At 37.7% G+C, this 19,662-nt stretch overlaps 2 protein-coding genes across 2 annotated transcripts; both read right to left on the reverse strand.

Annotated features, from left to right (window-relative positions):
• Positions 1–413: 413 nt before the first annotated feature.
• LOC125217795 (flavonoid-6-hydroxylase-like) lies at positions 414–3,237 on the reverse strand. The gene is made up of 3 exons (XM_048119332.2): positions 2,667–3,237; positions 1,886–2,305; positions 414–1,153 (listed from the first exon to the last, which is right to left on the reverse strand). The coding sequence occupies exons 1-3, from the start codon at positions 3,189–3,191 to the stop codon at positions 527–529; spliced, it is 1,572 nt and encodes a 523-aa protein (XP_047975289.1). The 5' UTR covers positions 3,192–3,237; the 3' UTR covers positions 414–526.
• Positions 3,238–5,044: 1,807 nt separating this feature from the next.
• Positions 5,045–19,109, reverse strand: LOC148934156 (uncharacterized). The gene is made up of 5 exons (XM_089062212.1): positions 19,005–19,109; positions 18,119–18,227; positions 16,863–18,010; positions 10,913–11,124; positions 5,045–5,189 (listed from the first exon to the last, which is right to left on the reverse strand). Exons 1-5 carry the CDS (start codon positions 19,107–19,109, stop codon positions 5,045–5,047), a joined length of 1,719 nt encoding a protein of 572 aa, XP_088918338.1.
• Between the last annotated feature and the right edge of the window lie 553 nt (positions 19,110–19,662).

Here is a 19,662-nt window from a genome sequence, read left to right on the forward strand (position 1 = left end):
AAAGCATTTATTTTACTCATAAAATGTTGCATAGTGCGTCATTTGGCTTTGTCACAACCATGTGAGCCGTCAATCAAAATATTCACCTCGAATTAAAAAAAAGATGGTTAAAACACTTCGTCATGGTAAAATTAAAACAAATTAAAATTTGTTGCATTATCATACTACTAAATTTAAATTTATATCCAGTTCTTGAACTGATTAAAAGTAAGAATAAGGTATTTACGTTCCAATAAATATGAATAATTTAGTTTTCAGCACAGAATTTTATATAGTTTTGTTTTGTAATTTAATGAAAAGAGAGTAAAAAAGAGAAAGAAATAGAGATGAGGTTGTTTCTATATTAAGAAATGTTCATATTTTAATTGGACAAACTCAAAAAAAATATTTCATTTTTAATAGGACAGAAGGAGTATGGGCCAATAACCATAATACTATATATTACAACTTTTTTATCATACCAACATCCATACATAGATTACATTCATTGAAACTGAAAGGAAAACAAATATAACAACATTTTTACTCAATATAAATTTGGTGATAACCTTGGGGCTATGAGAACATCAAGTGGTGTGGCTTTAAGGTTAGTTAATCCAACACTCTCACTCATATCAACCTCTTCATCCCCAACCGTTGAAACCTCAAAAGCATGCAATAAGTTAGCCAACACCAAATGCAACATATGCATCCCAAAGTTAGCCCCGGGGCATATCCTCCTGCCCGCGCCAAATGGAATGAACTCGAAATTCTGGCCTTTCACATCTATACTTTTGTGGTCAATATCAAGAAATCGTTCGGGCCTAAACTCCAAGGGGTCCTCCGCCCACAATTGTGGATCGCGGTGCAACTTCCAGACGTTCACGATCAGCCACGTCCCTTTGGACACATGGTAGCCACCCACATCGCAATCTTTCGTGAACTCGCGTATCCCGCCTAAGGGGCCTGCAGGGTACAGCCTCATAGTCTCTTTGATTATGGCTGCAAGATACGGCAAATTCTTTATATCTGATTCTTCCACTCGTCTTTCTTTTCCAACATGTTTGTCTAGTTCATCTTGAGCCTTCTTCAAGATGGGACGATTGTTCAAGAGAAGGGAGAGGGCCCATACTAGTACAACCGTAGTTGTGTCAGTTCCACCAGCAATTAAAACCTGCACCAGTTTGTAACAAATCAGTATTGGTCGAAATTATGCAATAATATTGCACTAAGATAAAAAAAAATTAAAATTAAATATTATAACACTTTTATTATATGTATATTTAAGCTTATTGAGGGCGCGCGAGCTGATCATAATCATAGCTTCTTAGTTTTGAATTAACCCCTTTTTCTACACCTTCTATTTTATTTTTAGGAAATTGGGGCTAAGATTATTTTGCGTATATTTCAATATCATGAATAAAAAATAATTCTTTCATTTATATTTAAAGTCTTACTTTTGCTTTTGGCGGATTTTGAAAAAAATGTGAATGAAAGTTAGTGTGATAGTTATTGAAATTTGAGTCATATTTTAAGAAATTAGTTTTACATTAAAAAATAAATATTAGAATAAAATAGATAAGTAATAAGGGAATGAAAGTATGACAGAATCAAATAAGATAAGATCTATGTTGGATTTACCAAAAAAAACAATGACCGTGTTTTAGTGGATTGATTGAAAAAAATATAGACGTACTACAATTCAACACTAAATAGACAGAAGGAGAAAATAAAATGTGACATGGTCTATTATTCTTTAAGTAGAGTAGTACGCTAAAAAGTTGTTATTTTTAGAATACTTCAATCTTTTTGAATTCTTTGTGATTACTAGAATTATCTATCTTTATGATTGCAAATTAAATATTTGTTCACACTAATCACACAACATTAATCTGTGACATCATACCAGGCACGTAGATTTGATGACTGTAAGCACATCATGTTGAAGATTCGCACCCTTCAAAACAGAGAGCATAACATCTATGAAATTCTGCGCCTTACTCTCTCCGGAATAGTCCTTATCCCGACGGTCCGCCACCCAGTCTCCGACAATTCTATCGAAATCCTTAGCCGTTTGTTTCATTTTCTTCTCATATCCACCTATATCCAGCCACCTGAGCCATGGCAGCGCATCCGCCGGCACAAACACCCCCGACAAGTAAAAAAACTCCCTCATCACCTTCCGACACTGCATCGCCTCCTCCGTATCATCACCGAGCCTCCTCCCCGCCACCACCCTCGTCACCACGTTCAAGCTCAGCTCCCCAAACCACCGCTTCATGTCCACCAGCACGTGATTCGACCCGCTCTCGCTCCTCCCCTCCTCCTGTTTGGCAATTGAAAGAAAAATTAAATACTCTATACAAGTTTTAATGCATAATTGGTAAAAAAAAATATAGATATAAATTATAATGACCCAATAAGGAACCTTATTAAAGAGAAAGTAGTTATTAAAAATAGATATGGATTTTTTTATAGGACAAACCAAATTGGAAAGATTCTCCATATTTATAGGATGCAAAGAATATAATACTTTCATTCCATAGTAGTAACTCATTTTATTTTCTGCAAAAAATATAGTTAAAGTGAATAGTAAGTAAAAAAGTATAATATAGATAAGAGTTTTCTCTGCATTATTTTCTATCTTAATTAATTTTTTATTCATTTATAAGACGAAGCTGAGTCACCTCCCAGGTCTCATAAAGCTTCTTCACGAAGTGCGCGGTCTCCGAGACTCGCACGCTCTGCTGCAGCTCGAGACGGCGCGCTGATAGAAGCTCTGCCGACACGAGCTTGCGTATCTCGCGCCAGTAGGGGCCGTACGGGGCGAACCCGAACATGGCGAGGTCGTAGCTCAGGTGCTTGGTGGATCGCAGCAGGGGGCGCGACGACACGGCGGCGTCGCAGGCGGTGAAGAGCTCCCTCGTGAGGTCCGGGCTGCTGACGACGACGGCACGGCGCACGCCGAGGCGGATCGTGAAGATCGGGCCGTGGCGGTCGGCTACGTCGGCTAGGTTGAAGTGAGGGAGATTGGTGGAGGAGGTCAGGAGGTGGAGGTGGCCAGTCAGGAGGCGTGCGCCGCCGGCTTCCGGCGGAGCTCTGAGTGCAGCATGCTTTAGGTTATCAGCTGATTTGCGGCGGAGTTTGGAGTAGCAGAAAAGGAGAGAGAGGGCAAAGGCTACGGCGGCGTAGAAGGTGGACAAGAATTCCATGGTTTATAATTGTTCTTTAAGGTGTATCCTGCTATGCTATGTATATATAGTTGGATTGGATATAATCTTCACGTTAAATACTCCTTCCATCCACCATTTAAAGAGACATTTTGAAAGAGACATTTTGACTTGGTACAAATTTAAGAAATTATTTGATTTTACAAAAAAAAATAAAGAGAAAAAAATGAGTGGAACGTGAGACCCATTTAAAGTACTCCTTCCATCACATAGAAATACATCATTTAGATTTGGCACGGGTTTTAATGTATAATTGATGAAGTAAAAGAGAAGAAGAAAAAGTGGTTGAAATTGTGTAGTGGATGGTGAGACCCATAAATAATAAAGTAAAAGAAAAGGAGAAAAAGGTTACCATAAATAGATATGGACTATTTGTATGGGATGGACGAAAAGGAAAATATGGTTTATTTCTATAGGACGGAGAGAGTATTAGTTTTATATTGGATTGTGAGTGTAAAAAGTTAGTAGGATGTGGGGTCTGCATACTAAAAGTGGAATAAAGCAAATGGTTATGTAAATCGTAAACAAACCAAAATGGTAAAATGGTTCTTTAAATCATGGATGAAGGGAGTATCTTAAATCGTGTCTCACATCGAATTGGTGATGATCCTATCTAATTTATATAAGAGTGGATAATCTTTCCTTTTATAAGTCTTTTTAAGGGGATGAATAGCTCATTTTTAATACTCCCTCCGTCCCAAGATAAGTGACCTACTTCTTTTGGGCACGGGATTTAAGGAATGGTATTTAAATAAGTTAAAGTTGAGAGAGTAAAGTATGAGAGAGGGAAAAGTAGAGGAGAGAAGAGAGAATAAAGTAGGTAGAGAATAAAGTAAGAGAGATGACTTTTTGTTAAAAATGAAAATAGGTCACTTATAGTGGGATACCCCAAAAAATAATACAAGTCACTTATCTTAGGACGGAAGGAGTATGTTTCAAAAAAAATCTAAATCGATGATAAATTTTATTTCTTTTTATCTCTTTTGTTTTCTATTAACGTAATGGAAGTCCGAATTCTCATTCTATAATGAATGGCTACTTTCTAATATCTTAAAACATCATGGTGATAACCTTTGCCGTCATAATCATTAACATGCCACAACCACATAATATTGCAAGGAAATTAAGATAATTTTGACTAGTAGTACTAGCTAGTGACCCGTGTGTTGCATATTATTGCCCAGTGAATAAATGAAATTAATCAGATTTGTATTGACTTTCGGGATCAGGAGTCGTGAAATTTTAAACTTTTGTCCTATTTGATTATCTCCAATATATATCGAATTATATTAAATCTATGAAATTTTAATATTTAATTAAATTATGTAATTTAAATGACTATTAGTATTTCTTTTTACAAGGCATGCTAAAAACTTGATAAAAAATAGTACTCTCTCCATTCATACAAAATAGTCTCATCTTTTTATTTTATTAATTTAAAACAGAATTGATTCTGAGCACTCAAGTGCTCGAATATAATAATATTTTTATTAATTTAAAATATACTTAACAAATTTCGAACACCCAAGTGCTCGTAAATTATTTATTTAATTAAAATAATACGTATAAAAATATTTCCAAGCAACGTGCTCGGAAATTTATCGAACTTAGGATTGCTCGAAAATTTATGCACCGAGCAGTTTTTGTGCTCGGAAAATATTGGATATTTTTTCTTCACCGTGCACTTTTACCGCATTGAGCACTTTGATGTTCAAAAAATAGCATTTATTGTAGTGTTGTTGTAAATGATTCAAGGTCATTTATTAGCTAATGCGATTCCAAGTACAAGTGATAATCCTAGCGCCGCAACCGATCCATCACTTAAATTAGAGAGTTCAAATGCGCGGTTTGATGAGGAGAGTTCTCTTATGCCACATTTTGCTCATCTCCAATGCTGTTTCGATGGGAGTGAGAATTGATATGGACTCGGTCTGCACCAGCAATGGCTTGAGCCCACCCACCCAATCAGCCTGTCGAAGCCTACCAATTACCAAGATTTCACCTAGTGAGAAGTATTACCCTAGATATAATATTTGAAAAATCTTGTAAATTATCGAGTCTTAGATATAGAATTTTGCCCACTCTTTTAAATAAACACAAATATTTTCTCATTCCAATATTTGTTCTTTATGTGAAAAATGTTCCCATAGCACTTTAACTAGGATTAGCATCTTCTTTTCCTTCAAGTTCTTGATCCCCTTCTCAATCTCTCACAAATGCGATGCTTGCAAGAGTTAACAACTAGCTAATCCCTAACTTGAAAGCATAAGTCCTAAATTTAAGTTCATGTATGTTGATTTGAAAAAATTAGAGAAAATTCTAAACATATTAAAATTTTGTGTATTTACTAGGAAAGAACCATAAATTACATCTCCAATTGTACCAATTTCATTATATTGCAACTAATCTATATATTGTATTGTATCCTTCTCTTTCCCACTTGTATCAATTTTATCAATTGATTTTAGATAATTATTAGTATAAAAAATATATTAAGTAAAATATTACTCCCTCCGTCCCGCTTAAGATGACACGTTTTCCTTTTTTAGTTTGTCCCAACTAAGATGACACATTTCCTTTTTTGGTAACTTTTTCTTTCCAATTAATACACTCAACCACTTTTTCTCACTCTTATTAAAATATTCATTTTTCTTTATCTCTCTACTTTAATACTTACACTCACATTCTCTCTCTCCAATTAAACACTTTAACCAATAACTCCTAAAACCCCGTGCCGGCTAAGCAATGTGTCATCTTAGCCGGGACGGAGGGAGTAGTATTCTAGTATCTAGAGCCGGAGCCAGAAACTTATATTGAAAGGGGCAAAAATATATATAAATATATAATATAGGTAAAATTTAAAAGTTTTAGAAGAGGAAATTATTGGAAAATATTTTTTTATACTTATAATAAATATTTTAGCTATATGCTATTGCTAGTATCCAACATAATGTTCTAACTTCTAAGAGAAAATAATAGGCTATCCTCCTACTCGCATTAAAGTGATACCTTTATTAATAGAGTGAACTACACAATTAATTCCTGATCTTGTCATAAAAGACATCAATGGTCCCTGCAAAAATTTTATAACATTTTTGATCCCTAAAAATTACTACATTTTTGGTACTTGTCGGTATATTATACCCCTTTGCATTTGAAAAATCTCCTAAATGCCATAGAGGGCATTTTTGGTACCTAGAAATTACAATTTTGGTACCTCTTCAATCATGTAATTATTTTAGACATACATAAAAGCACCTTTTACAACAAAAAAATTTTCTTTTAAATAATTCACTTAAATTTTTTAAATAGTTACTTGAATAATGTATAGATTAAGCTTTATAATGAAAAAATTACTATAGTTCATTTTATTTTTTAGTAAAAAAATGTTACTTGCAAGAGTTCGCTATACTATATTTTAACTAACGTAATTAAAATATTTATTATATAGTTCATTTTATTATATTTTTGTAGTAAATTTCAATTATTATATTTAACAAATATTCTTCACTATACTGTATTTTTTAATTAACGTAAACTAAATTTTTATTTTTCACTTAAGTATAGTAACATTTAAATATTTAAGTAATATTTTTTAAATAAAAATTTACTATAATTCACTATAATATTTTTTCTTCTCAAATTTAAAAAATTTTAGTAAAAGTTTTAAGTAAAAATAAATTCTGCAAAGAATTTCCTATAATTCACTTTAATATTTATATTTTAAAATATTACTATTAAATATAATATTTTCTTCGCAAATATATAGATTAATTTTTATAAAAAATAATATTTAATTTTAAAAATAAATAAAGCATAATTAAAACATATGGTTTCTTATTTAAAATTTTGAAATCATAAAGCATCAAATATTATTTAAATGAAAGTATAATTGAGTTTATAAAAGAAAATGGTGATGGAAGAAAAAATGAAAAAAAATAAAAGAATAGAAAAGTCCAAAATGCCCCAGAACTTTAAATATTCACACTAGTGGTACCTAGGGTTAGTTTTGTCTTATCATTCCAAAAATGATATAAAAAATTTTAGAGACCATTGGTGCATCTTTAAACAAGATTAGGGACTATTTGTGTAGTTCACTCTTATTAATATTCCTTATTTTAGAGAGGTCATCACTATTATCTAGTCTATGAAACTATCTTTTAGCCAAGAGATGATTATGTTCCTTATATTAGAGAGGTCTTCATCGTTATCTACTTTGTGCCAATACCATCAATGGAAGTCTGGAACCAATTAATCAATTATAAATCTCTTCGTGAAAATAGTAGTAATTGTATCGTAGTAGGGATGGAAATGAGTCAAAATACCCGGCTTCAATTTCAAATTTGTGCGATTATAAATATCTTGATGTGGCACTCATCAGCAAGCAAACCAAATTCAAGTTCGAATTCTCTTCCTTAATTAAAATTTTAGCCAAAGCGGAGGTAATTAATAAAAGAGGGAATGTAATTTGCTTTAACATAGTAAAAATTCATCCACTTTAATAAAGAATAGTGAAAGTCTACTCATTTTTTCGATAAGGGCCCGTTTTGTAACGTGGATGGAATATAATGATAAATAAATGTCAATATATCGTCTCTGTTTACACGTTTATCTCTATCTCCTTGGAAAGGAATAAATTAGTCACTCTATAGAAATATATACATACAAATCACACTTTTTTTTTCTTTTTTTTTTTCTTTTTTCTTTTTACATACAAATCACACTTACCATCATACTAGCTCCTAATTTTAAAATAGTGAATTTGTAGTTTCATTTATATTTTTATCACCACGATAGTATTTTATTTTTAAAATTTGAAACAAAAATAAATGAAATCATTCAAGCATGGTAGTTTTTGAGTTGAATGAAATTTAATCCTAAATTTTTGGATATTGATTGTATAGTTTAGGGTGTTGGGCACAACCGTCATTCGGCCAGTAGCGTTTCGGCTGAAACCGACTTGTCTGAGTAAAACTCACTAGAATAGAACTTGTCGAAATTACTATAATACTATGTCGAATAGCATTCTGTCCTCAATTTCACTTAGTCATGTGAAACTTTCTGGAATCAAGGAGGCGATACCATTCGGCAAAGTGGTGTTTTGGTTGAGAATTCACTAGATCGAATGAAACTCTCTAGAATCAAGGAGTACAAACCACTAGGCCGAATAGGATTTTGAATATGGATCCACTCGGTCCAGTGAAACTACATGAAAGTGCAATTCTTTTCAAATCTTTTCTTTAATTTCTGGCGTCGTTCCAACTTCGTTTTCCATACCGTTTCAAATCCTACAATGAAACTAACATACTATAATGAGTCCAAACTAGGGGTGGGGAAAAATACTGAAATACTAATTTTTCGGTATATCGCAATTTTCGGTACGGTATGATACCGTAATGGTATCAGTTTTCCTATACTGCGATATATCGTGGTATACCGAATATATACCGAATCCATGACCAAAAAATCGGTATATGTTGAAATATTATACAAATATTATAATATATTAATATATTCATATATAAAATAGAATTAAAAACTTAAAATCTCCGAAAATCCCACTTTTAAATATTTTGTGTATAAAATGATTTTTTTTTGCATAACGGTAATACGGTATATCGTACTTCGGTATACCGCAATAACTGTAAAGGCCCTAAAATCACGAATTTAAAATTTAGTTCAAATCCGTTGGAGGTCAGATATAAAATACTTTATAAGTCTTAATTAGTACTCCCTCCGTTCCATAGAAATGAAGGCGTTTCTTTTCGGCACGAAGATTAAGAAAAATTGTGTTGGGTTAGTTAAGTAAAAGGAGAATAAAGTGGAAATGAAAAAGGTAGAGAATAAAGTGGAAATTGTGTTGGGTTAGTTAATTGTCTTCCAAATTTATAATTCTTATTGATTGAATAGTTTGATGACAATTGCCCTATTTATAGACTAAGGAAAATAAAATACCTAACTTATTGAATAAGAAAACAAAGATATGGAAAAGATATGGTGAAATAAAAGATAACTAAATAATTGAGATTTCCTAAGATACGGGATCGTATCAACTTCCCCACGGTTGAAATCCACCTTGTCCTCAAGGTGAAAACCACGAAGCAACGACGAAAGTTGAAAGCCAAAGCCTTGACGATGCGTCTCCTCCTGGATCAAAAACACATCGAGCAGCTGAGTGTTTCCCTTCATCACCTCCATAAAAAATCAACGAAGGCAGACTGATGTAGTCATCCAAATTCAACGCTAAAATGGAAAGCTCTGCCACACGTCCCTGAATGGTCAATGATACGCCCGGATTTTGCACTGTTTTAAGGCCATTATTTGGTCCGTTTTTGTTATCAAAATCACTCTACATGTCCATTATTTGCATATTCTATACATTTTGGTATTTTGACGTGTTTTGTGAGAAATGTGCATATTTGAGCCGAAAAGGGGAGTAAAAACGCATAGTCTGGAAATCTGGAGTCAGACGGCGACCGGCGACCGCCGGCGCCCGGCGGTCAGAGCTATGTGGCGGCCCGCCTCGGAAATTTACGCTAGGAGAAGAGTCTCGCCCGGCGACCGCCGGAGGACATGTGGCGGTCCGCCACCGAAGGGTCAGAGTCTCTGGACTCCAACGCGGCGACCGCCGGCCAAGGTGCGGCGGACCGCCGGAGAAAGGCGGCGAATCCGACCAGCCCTAGATTTGCTCCAAGATTTACCAAATTTTGAAGATCTTTTCCTTCTATGATGGGGAATAATCTTCCCCTATAAATAGGACCTCAAGCTTCATCAAAAGAGAGTTTTTTTTTCCGACACACAACAAAAACACATTCATAGAGATCAAAAGCTAGAGTACTTCTATTGTGCAAGGAGTTGAAGAAGGATTTCAAGAACATCAAGAACGACAAGGATTCAACCTACGGGTTTTATTTGCTTTAGTTTTATGTTCAAATTGCTTTCCCTTCAATCTATGTTTTTAGTTTATTCAGTCATGTGTAACTAAACTCATAGGATTCTAGGGACGTGTTAGTAGCAATTTTGGTTATACAATTCCGTTTTCTATTTAATATCCGTTTTGTTTTTACTTTGTTTCTTCCCTAAGTTAATCATGATGCTTCATAATTGAGTGACACAATTATGTATGATTCAATACAACTTGCTTCATAACTGTGACAGAGTTCTAGCGAGTTAGATCCACTTAGTAGACACTACAGTTAGCTTCCTTTAATACGGCACTGTTAATTGAGAGTGAGGACTTTTCAAGGGTCTTAGGAGCTTTTTGGAGTTACGTGTTAGGATTGACAACCCTAATGTTAGTAATCAACGTTTGTATCGCATGAGCATAAGCTAGGTGACTCGTCCTTTCAAAGTATTAAATGTGCTAGGGTATTGTAGTTTGGAATTTGTATAACCATTAAAGCGAAAGCACATCCCTGGAATTCTCCTTATCTCTATACTTTTCTCTCCGTGATTTGTTTGTTTTTAGTTGTTTACTGTTTTTAATATTTACTGTTTTCAAAAAGTTACAAAAATTCTTGTTTCTCCAGATAGTAATTGAGTTCTAGTAGAAGATAGACACTTTGTGTACATCTTCCCCGTGTTCGATACCCGGTACTAACCTTTTGCTATACTATACCTACTCTGTATACTTGCAGGTATTTATAGTGCAAATAAAAAGTGCATCAGTCAAACACGGCTTGTTATTTCGCGGAGGAATCAACCTAGCATCGGCATCGAGCGATGTTAATCGAGGATTCATTCTTGTAATATCAGTGACATTCAAATCCCCATTAAGTTCCGGAGCAGTATTGAAGACAACATGGTTTGCAGGCATGTGCAGCTCGATGCGAAAGGTCCCTGTGGCAAACAAGCACTTGATTACTTCTTCATGTGGAAGCTCCTTCTTGCTATCACTTGGATCCGGTTTTGCCATCTGCATAGCAACAAATTCACTTTTTTGATTGTTGAAACTAACACATATACTGGATTGAATGCGCGCACAGTGATCATTTTGATCATCTTATGTTGTATGGTTTGAATATGTTGTATGGCGTGAATTATGTGAGTTATGGATATGTGAATTTGTGATGGTACTTAGAGAGTTGGAATTCAATCTTTAATTTGATATGATATGGTGCAGAAAGAAGTTGTTGATCTGTAATGTTAAAGATCATTGGAATTAAGAATTTGATGAAAATTAGTGTTGTTTATGCCCCGTGTTTGAGTGCATTCTGTGGGTACAATTCGCATGCCATAGGACAACAACACTCCATTATCTGTGATCTGTTTGATTATCCGTCTGCACCCTAAATGGGTGGTCTGTGCGGAGTCCTCTTGAGGAAAAAATTCGCGTACACGTGTACCCCTAGTATATTTGTTCAGATATGTGAAAATGATAGTGATCTGTCATCCGTATATGTGTTGATATTTGAATAAGATTGTAATGGATTCTTTGGGTTTAACTCGATAATTGGTGTGGTGAGTGGAAATCAACTGCCTTATTTTTATTTTGTATTCTCTCTTATATATTTTATGAATGTATATATGATTACCCATTTTGGTAAATTCATTGAAATCAATGGCGACTATATGAATGTGGAATTTAAATGGTTGTTGGTGTTGGTAATGAATAAATATATATAGACCTGGTAAGTATACACGTGTTAAAACTGGGTGAGTGGTGACATGTATACTATAAGTGCATTAGTCTGGATATTTTAATGAACTAATATATGTTTATGACTTCAGTAAGTCTTAGAAAATCCAGAGAGGACGATATAAAGGTCATACTTGTATTGTTGTTTATTTTTTTGAAAGTAAGCATATATGCATATGGATATAAGGATGTTGATTCTGGAGAGAAAAAATTATGGTAATAATTTTGTAACTATATAGGTTGCATAGCGTTTACTTATCTTTGGAAATTATGCTCTAATGTTGTATATACTACCGGGCTTGTTGAAGCTCACTCCTTTCTCTTCCCTCTTGCAGATTAGAGGATCATACTACTCTTTTGTTGTACAGCTGCTCAAGTAAGGTCATTAGCCCTTTTTTTGTGTTTGGGAAATTTTGTTTGATATGTTAGATGTGGCATGTATAGAAGGTCTAATGTACTATGGACATTTCATTTACTTCGTTATCTATATATTTGAAAATATATGCATAGAATCTTGGGGATAGGCTTATGCGCTTATGCTCTAGTTCTAGATATCATATAGCAGTTTTTTTTCGTTCATCAAGCAAAGGAAATTAATTTTCTTTGTATTAAAAGAAAAGAAGAATCAAGGAATTTATGCTAATTTGAGAGCTGTATCAAAAAGTGACATCATTTATTTGATTATTAAACTAATCGGGTAAGGGTGTGTTACAATAACGATATAAAAAATTAACCATACCGAATTTTTCGGTATACCGGATTGCGATAAACTGAAAATTCAGCATGATAACGGTTTGAAATATTGTCATACCACAGTTTCCAGTATGGTATGCGGTATGACTTTCTCGGTACGCTATGCCATACCGACCCACCCTACTCTAAACATGCATAAAACCACGTAAAATCAAGGGGTTAAAGATTGGATACGTGATTCACATCAATTGGATGTCTAGAATTTAAGCCATATGAGTTTATTTAAGGGATGCTCGGTTTGCAAGATTGTATTCCGAGATTAAATATGTATTGCGTTTGGTTCATGAGATTCAATCCCACAACTCAATCGTATATGGGATAATTAGTCATAACTAATCCCCTATGACTAAAATAATCTCACAACTCAAAGCTTGATTATATCTTAATACTAATTTATCTAGGAATCCGAATACCACCTTAGAGTTTTAAAGAGATTGGGCATCAAAAGACAACAAATAAAGTGAAATTCACATTTTTCGAACATTAGCGGACCACTGGGTGGGTTGAAACTAACTCACAGGATAGTAGCATGATTTGGATTCTTTGACTTGTTCCAACAGAGCACATGATTGGTCGCATCGCAACCAGATCGGACCGCTGAGTTTGTGCTTATGGACTCAGCTGACCGTTCACTTTTCAATACTTGTGATCGATCTTGACTCCAAACTTAATATTTTACTCTTGACCCCGTTTAAGCTTCTTTTTTTTTGTATTAAAACTCAACAAAATCGTTAAACCTAGGAGTAGGAATAAAGACAAAAGTATGCTTCAATAAACCATCTAATCATGAAACAGTCATTTACCACCTCACAAATCACAAGATAGGATCTATTTTTGATCCCCAAAGATTAATTTCATTCTATATAAGCAAACAATCATGCATCTGCACCTTTGGCTCAGTGCGAATCAGTTTTTTGTTTGAACCTCATGGCAACAAGGTTATCTTCTTCGAAAATTGATAAATGCAACAACCAAGACAGACTTTCGTTCTAGTCAACATATTTGAATCTGGCGATTCATCTTGTTGTCATGTTACTCTAAGAAATGAATTAATTAATGCCCATAGTCCTGTTTTGAATGGATGTCCAAATAAAGATATATACGACAAAGGGGGGACAAAATCAATGAGTGCATATTCATTCTACTACAAAGAATAAACCATGAGTGGTTGAAGACACGTAGTTGTCACTGTGTGCACAGAAAGGAATAACAAGTTTCCTAGGTCCAGCAAATCCACTAGATCACAAGGTCTAGGAACTCACTGGTCGTTGGAAAATCTAGGTCGTCGGACACACAAAGCACTTCTTCAAAAACCCTCAACCACTTATAATAAAACCTAGCACAGGGAAGTAGGGATCGATCCCACAGAGATGGATGCGTAATGATCATGCTCAAGGATTTGGAAATTGTTTTTGGGTTGGCTGCTGCCACGCATTTTTTTTTTGGGTTGAGGAAATTAAACTAAATTTGGGATTTTAAACTGCTACGCTAACAGCAAGATCTAGGCGAAACAACAAAAGCATGCACGTAAACTAGAACCGAAATAATCGCTAGATCTGAGAAACTATTATAAATTACCTAGATCTGGGAAATAAACTGACGGTGGGGACCATGACTGAAAAAGCAGAGTACGGACGAAAAGCTGGAAAAAAAACTAACTAAGGTACTAACTAACAACGACATCATCTTCTCCAACCAATTTGCATAAAAACTCAGAAGAAACAGGTATGAGCGTAATCGGAAAACAGAGCAGACTGGATTTTAACGATTTAATGAAGAACAATTAAGAACTAAACAGATCTACGGATGCTAGACGAAGCAAACAGAAAACTCAAAATCCATGCATAACTCGACTTCCCCTGTTCAAATCCAACTTCGGATGCTAAATCCGCTCCAGATCCAAGCATCCGACACAAACTCCAGCCAAAAACATTCCATAACTTCAGATTCAACAAACAACCTCCGATCAATAACAACACCGCGGATCTACAACCAAATTCCCCAGATCGAGCACCAAAGTGACAAAAACAGAGATCAACATGCAACTTGCCAAAATTAAAACTTTTAACAGCAGGATCAACATAGATCAACACGAGATAACACAAATATAACGAAAACTAAGAAATGCATAGATAATCAGTAACATCAACAACCAAATCGACTTCCAAAAGTGAAGTTCGAACGAAATAGAGTGCAAAAGAACCGAAAGTAAATAGATTGTAACTTCGCCCTCACGCGGACGGTGTTACGACGGAATTTATCTGAAGATTGGACCCCTTAAAACCTAAACTACCCCAGAACTCCCATTTCCCAAGTGTGTGCGTGATGTGTGTGAGCTAAGAGCGAAAAGTCTATATTGTGTGTTGCATGCTCCTCTATTTATAGGCGTTGAAGTGGGGCCCAGCGAGGTATAGATAGACTTTGTTGCCCTCAGCTATTGACTCCCTTCTTCTAGCCTTCTTTTCCTTAAATTCTGCTCACTTCTCCTTCATTCCTTCACTAGTCCGTTTCCTCCAGCATCTCCTGGATCTAGCGATTCTGTCACACACCTGGCTTAAAAACTGTGTTAGACCCAGCAAAATATAGTGTTTTTCACCATATAACCGATGCATGAAATTAGCCTTATCAAACTGCTCACACTTAAATCATACTTGTCCTCAAGTATAAAGACAAGAAAAAGAATAAGGCGAATTTCAAGCAAGGTTATCCCCTGACCGACTCTTTAGACTCTAGACAGACTCCTATACCAACTCCTAGACCTAGACACAACTTGAAACTAAAACACTTAAAGAAAAACATACAAACACATAAACACATATGCATGAGCTAGCTTCAACTTTTAGGCAACCGTCCCCACAAGATTAAGGTCAATCCAACAGGCTGCACTCCTCCAAATAGGCCCTTTCTCTTCCTCTACCTAGCCAATCTGTCAGTTCGTCAAGATAGCCTCTTACTTACCTAATTATTGCATTCACTCGATCACTCATTCCTCACCAGGGATGTTAGGATCGATTCTCTCTTAAGTTATTGCCACACCACTGAAGCGTCGGGCTATGAGTGTTTCCCCTCTTTTCCTGGGTCAGGTCATTATCGTTCCTGCCCTTTAAACAACTTCCCCCTGGACTTCGTCCAGTTTATTCCTCCATTTTCCTCTTCTCTCCTCTGGAATTCGTCCAGCTTATAACACCTTATCCTGGACTTCGTCCTTCATGACCCAATTCCCCTATTTTTCTCCTTCATGACTCTTCTCCCTAAGCATTCAGTGGCGGCCCCTTTACATGTGTTAGCTCAAAGTTATTTAAGGCTTATAACTCGTTTTTATAGTAGGGCTTCACAACTAAGTAAGTAAAGGCATCCTCTATCGTTCTCGCTTCACTCAGATTGACTTGGCTTATTAAAGGAAAAGGCTTCTAAGTTGAAATACCTCCTATTTTCAATTACTTTCACTAAGGAGATCATGCTGTATTATATTCATTGGCTCATGCGACACAAACAAAAACTAGACCTAAAGACTCTTATCATGCTGACAAATACATGCATTGACTTCTCTCCCCCTCCCACTTCACTCAAGCTTGTCCTCAAGCCATCGTCGTGAAGGGGGGAAACAGAGAGATCAATGCAACATACAACAACAGATTATAAAAATAAAAACTTCTCACACTTAGACCGAACAACGGGCTAAGTGGGAGAAGACACAATAAAACAGAAAATACAAACTTCTCACACTTAGACCAAGCATTGGGCTAAGTGGGAGAAAACATAAACAACAACACTTAACAAATAAACAACAAAAACAAAGACAGATAACTGAAAGCAAAAATTAAAAGTTACTTGGTCATGGGGGGTGATTCACTTCTGGGGCTGGCTCCCTCGAGAGCCAGACTGGGGTGGGATTCCGGGTCGGGTCATCTTCACCTTCTTCTTCGCCGGCTGCCCCGGCTCTTCTTCTTCCTGTTCTGGCTGGTCGGGTACTGGCTTCTTCATCATAGACTTTGGTTTTGTTGGGATTGACACTTTCTTGGGAACGGGTAGGGAGACCACCTGCTTGAGCGATTGTTGTGGTCGCTGGACGGAGGGACTGCTCTGGACGGGCTGCTTGACCTCGCTGCTAGACCCAGGAGTTACCTTCGACTGGGTCAAGGGGACGTCTGCTGCAACCACTTCAACATCTTCAGTGAAAGCTCCACCGCCTCCGTCATCCGCTCATTTTGTTTGGCGGACTTCACCGCCAAATCTGCAATATTGCCCCGCAGGGTCTTCACTTCTCCCCGGCTTCCGTTCAATTCCTTCCTAATCCCCCTAAGTTCCTTCACCATTTCTTTCCTCATCAATTGCATCTCCTTTCTCATATCCTGGACATCCTTCCGCGGCTCTTCAACATCTTCACTCGGCATGGCCTCCTCAGCTTCTCCAGTCTTCGCTTTTACCTTGTCTCCTATCGAGTAGAAGAAGGTCTTGGCGCCATGAGCTTGGAGCAACCCCTTGTTGAAAAAATAATCAACGCTGAAAATCTCCGGGGGTTCGCACATGACTACCAAAGGAGCGGTTTTGGCAATCTTCATTTGAATGTTCCTCTGGAGGTAGGCGCCTAGGAGGTGGCAGGTATACATATGACGAGCAGGGTTGCTCGCCATTTGGTGGCATGCTTGAGCCAGCCAATAACCTAGGTGCACCTTCACGCCCTTTGCCATGCACCAAGTGAAGTAAAGGTCGGTAGTTGTAAGAGCTGAATTAGCAGTTCCCATTAGGTTGTAGCTGATAAACGTCTGAGCAAATCGGAGGATTCGGTCCTCGATGTGAGAGGCTTTGGAGTAGCTGGACTTAAACGTTCTCGTCTTGGAGTGGGTGATCAGTTCCCATGCTGTTTGCACTTTGAAACCCGGCGTATTCTTCGGCACACCGATCATCCTCTCATTCCATATCCCTTCATCATCCTCGGCCTGGGTGAACAACCCCATTTTCAAGGACCACTCCCGGATGCTCATCTCATGTTCTTCATTAAAAAGCCTGAAAGTTATGGAGTCCGCGTCAAGATCAGTGGTGTTCTTCAATCGGAAGGTGGAGAAAAACTCCCTTGCTAGGTCCACCGGCACCTTCTCCTGGCTGTGCTTCAGTAACCACTCGAATCCGATTGAATAAATACATGCGCGGAAGTCCTCATTGCATGCAATCATTTTAAGCTCTCTGGGGCTGTACTGCTTCCCAGACTTAGCCATCTTCCCGGCGCTGCATCTTTCCTTGTACACCGTGGCCCTTTTCTGATCGTCGAACTGCCTCATCGACTCTAGCAGCTCCTTAGTCAGCCACACTTCCGGGCGTCCTGGAATAAACTCTTCTTCAGCTTCCTCAGATTCAGAGTCGGGTTCATGGGTAGGCTTGTCTTGTTCCTCGGCAGAGGGATCTTCGGTCACTGGGGAAAGGGTCTCCTCAACCTCCTTGACGGAGGGAGCTTTCCTTGACCGTGTAGATGGGGTCGCCGCTGCCTTTCCTTTTCTCGCCCTCTCCTTGGCCAGGCGACGTTCCTCTGCTTCCGTAGCATCTGGAACTAAGTCATCAACTTCGTCGAGCAGACTCCTCCTGGTTCGTCTCCTCTCTGTCCTCTTGTCCACTTGGGGTTCATTTTCTTCCTGGTCATCCACCAGGTCCACGATCAAATTCAGCCCTTCCTCAACGGGCTCCGGTACTCCAGTCACATGTAGATCTGTTTCTTCCACCAATTTTTTCGGGGTTTCCCCCACATTATCCACCATCGGGGTTGCCCCCTCAATATAAATGGGGGTTTCCCCCCTGACATCACTTGGGGTTGCCCCCTCTTCCATGGGTTCAGGGGTCGCACCCCTGAAATCAGTTGGGGTCTCTTCCCCAGTTTCCTTAGGGGTTTCCCCCTCAGCTACCAACGATTGTTGAACAGGGGTTTCCCCCTCAGCTACCAACGATTTTTGAACAGGGGTTTCCCCCTCAGCCACTTCTACCACAACAGGGGTTTCCCCCTCAGCTACCAACGATTTTTGAACAGGGGTTTCCCCCTCAGCCACTTCTACCACAACAGGGGTTTCCCCCTCAACAGTACTTTCCACAACAGGGGTTTCACCCTCCACAACGTCTTCTATAACAGGGGTTTCCCCTTCACCATCTTCCTTACACTCAGAACTAGGGTTTTCGTCACCTTACTGTTCGGTCTCCACCTCTGCTCCGCTGTTCGTCTGTCCACCATCCTCCGGCCGTTCGTGCACCGCCTCTTCTTTTTCCGCCTCCCGTGAAGCGGTTTCTGCATGTTGAGATCCAGAGTCTCGAGGCCCTTCTTCATGGAGAACTGCCGGTTGTGCCGCCGAATCCGCCGGAATCGTCAGTGATGGTATGGCTGCCACGGATGTCATTAGGCTAGCGGAGAACAGGGCGTATACATCATTTGCTTTCTCGACACTCGCCAATTTCTGCGTCAATTCTGCCAACAGGGCTGCGTCATACACCGTTTGCTGCGAACTTCCGGTGGGTTGGGTTGAATCCATTACTGCAGATCTGAAATTAGACAAAAACTTGGTCGAATTTGGTTAGGGTTTGTGTTCTAGAGAGAGAATGAAAGTAGAGAGAAGGGAGAGTAATTTCGGTTTTTCGTCGATTGGGATTATTGGAGAGAGAAACGACGGTTGCCTTTTCTGATGAAAAGATGGTGCGATTGCAGGCGTGATGTAAGCAACCATACAACTCCCATAAATATCGGCCAGATTTTGAAATTCAAATTATCTCCATCCCTCCTTGACTTCTTCCTCCAGGCTCTCCTTGACTTCTTCCTCCAGGTTTCCCTCCTCTAGCTGATTTCCCTGACCATGACCCTATACTTAAAAAAAATATGAAGACGCCAGACTCCTAGGTCAAGGTTAGAATATAAGGCATCGGTTCCCTTCGGAGTCTGGTGCTTTGAAAATATTTTTGGAAGATTTTAATTGTATATACTTTATTTTTTATTTTTGGATTTTCTTTAGTTTGAAAAGCAGTTAAACTATTTACACATTCATTTTGAGTATCCCCGAGATTCCCTGGTTCAGCACATATTTTCAAAAA

The sequence above is a fragment of the Salvia hispanica genome, chromosome 1 (genome assembly GCF_029641045.1).
Source record: "Salvia hispanica isolate PSC_SH4W2 chromosome 1, Shi_PSC_v1, whole genome shotgun sequence".
Lineage (NCBI taxonomy): Eukaryota > Viridiplantae > Streptophyta > Magnoliopsida > Lamiales > Lamiaceae > Salvia > Salvia hispanica.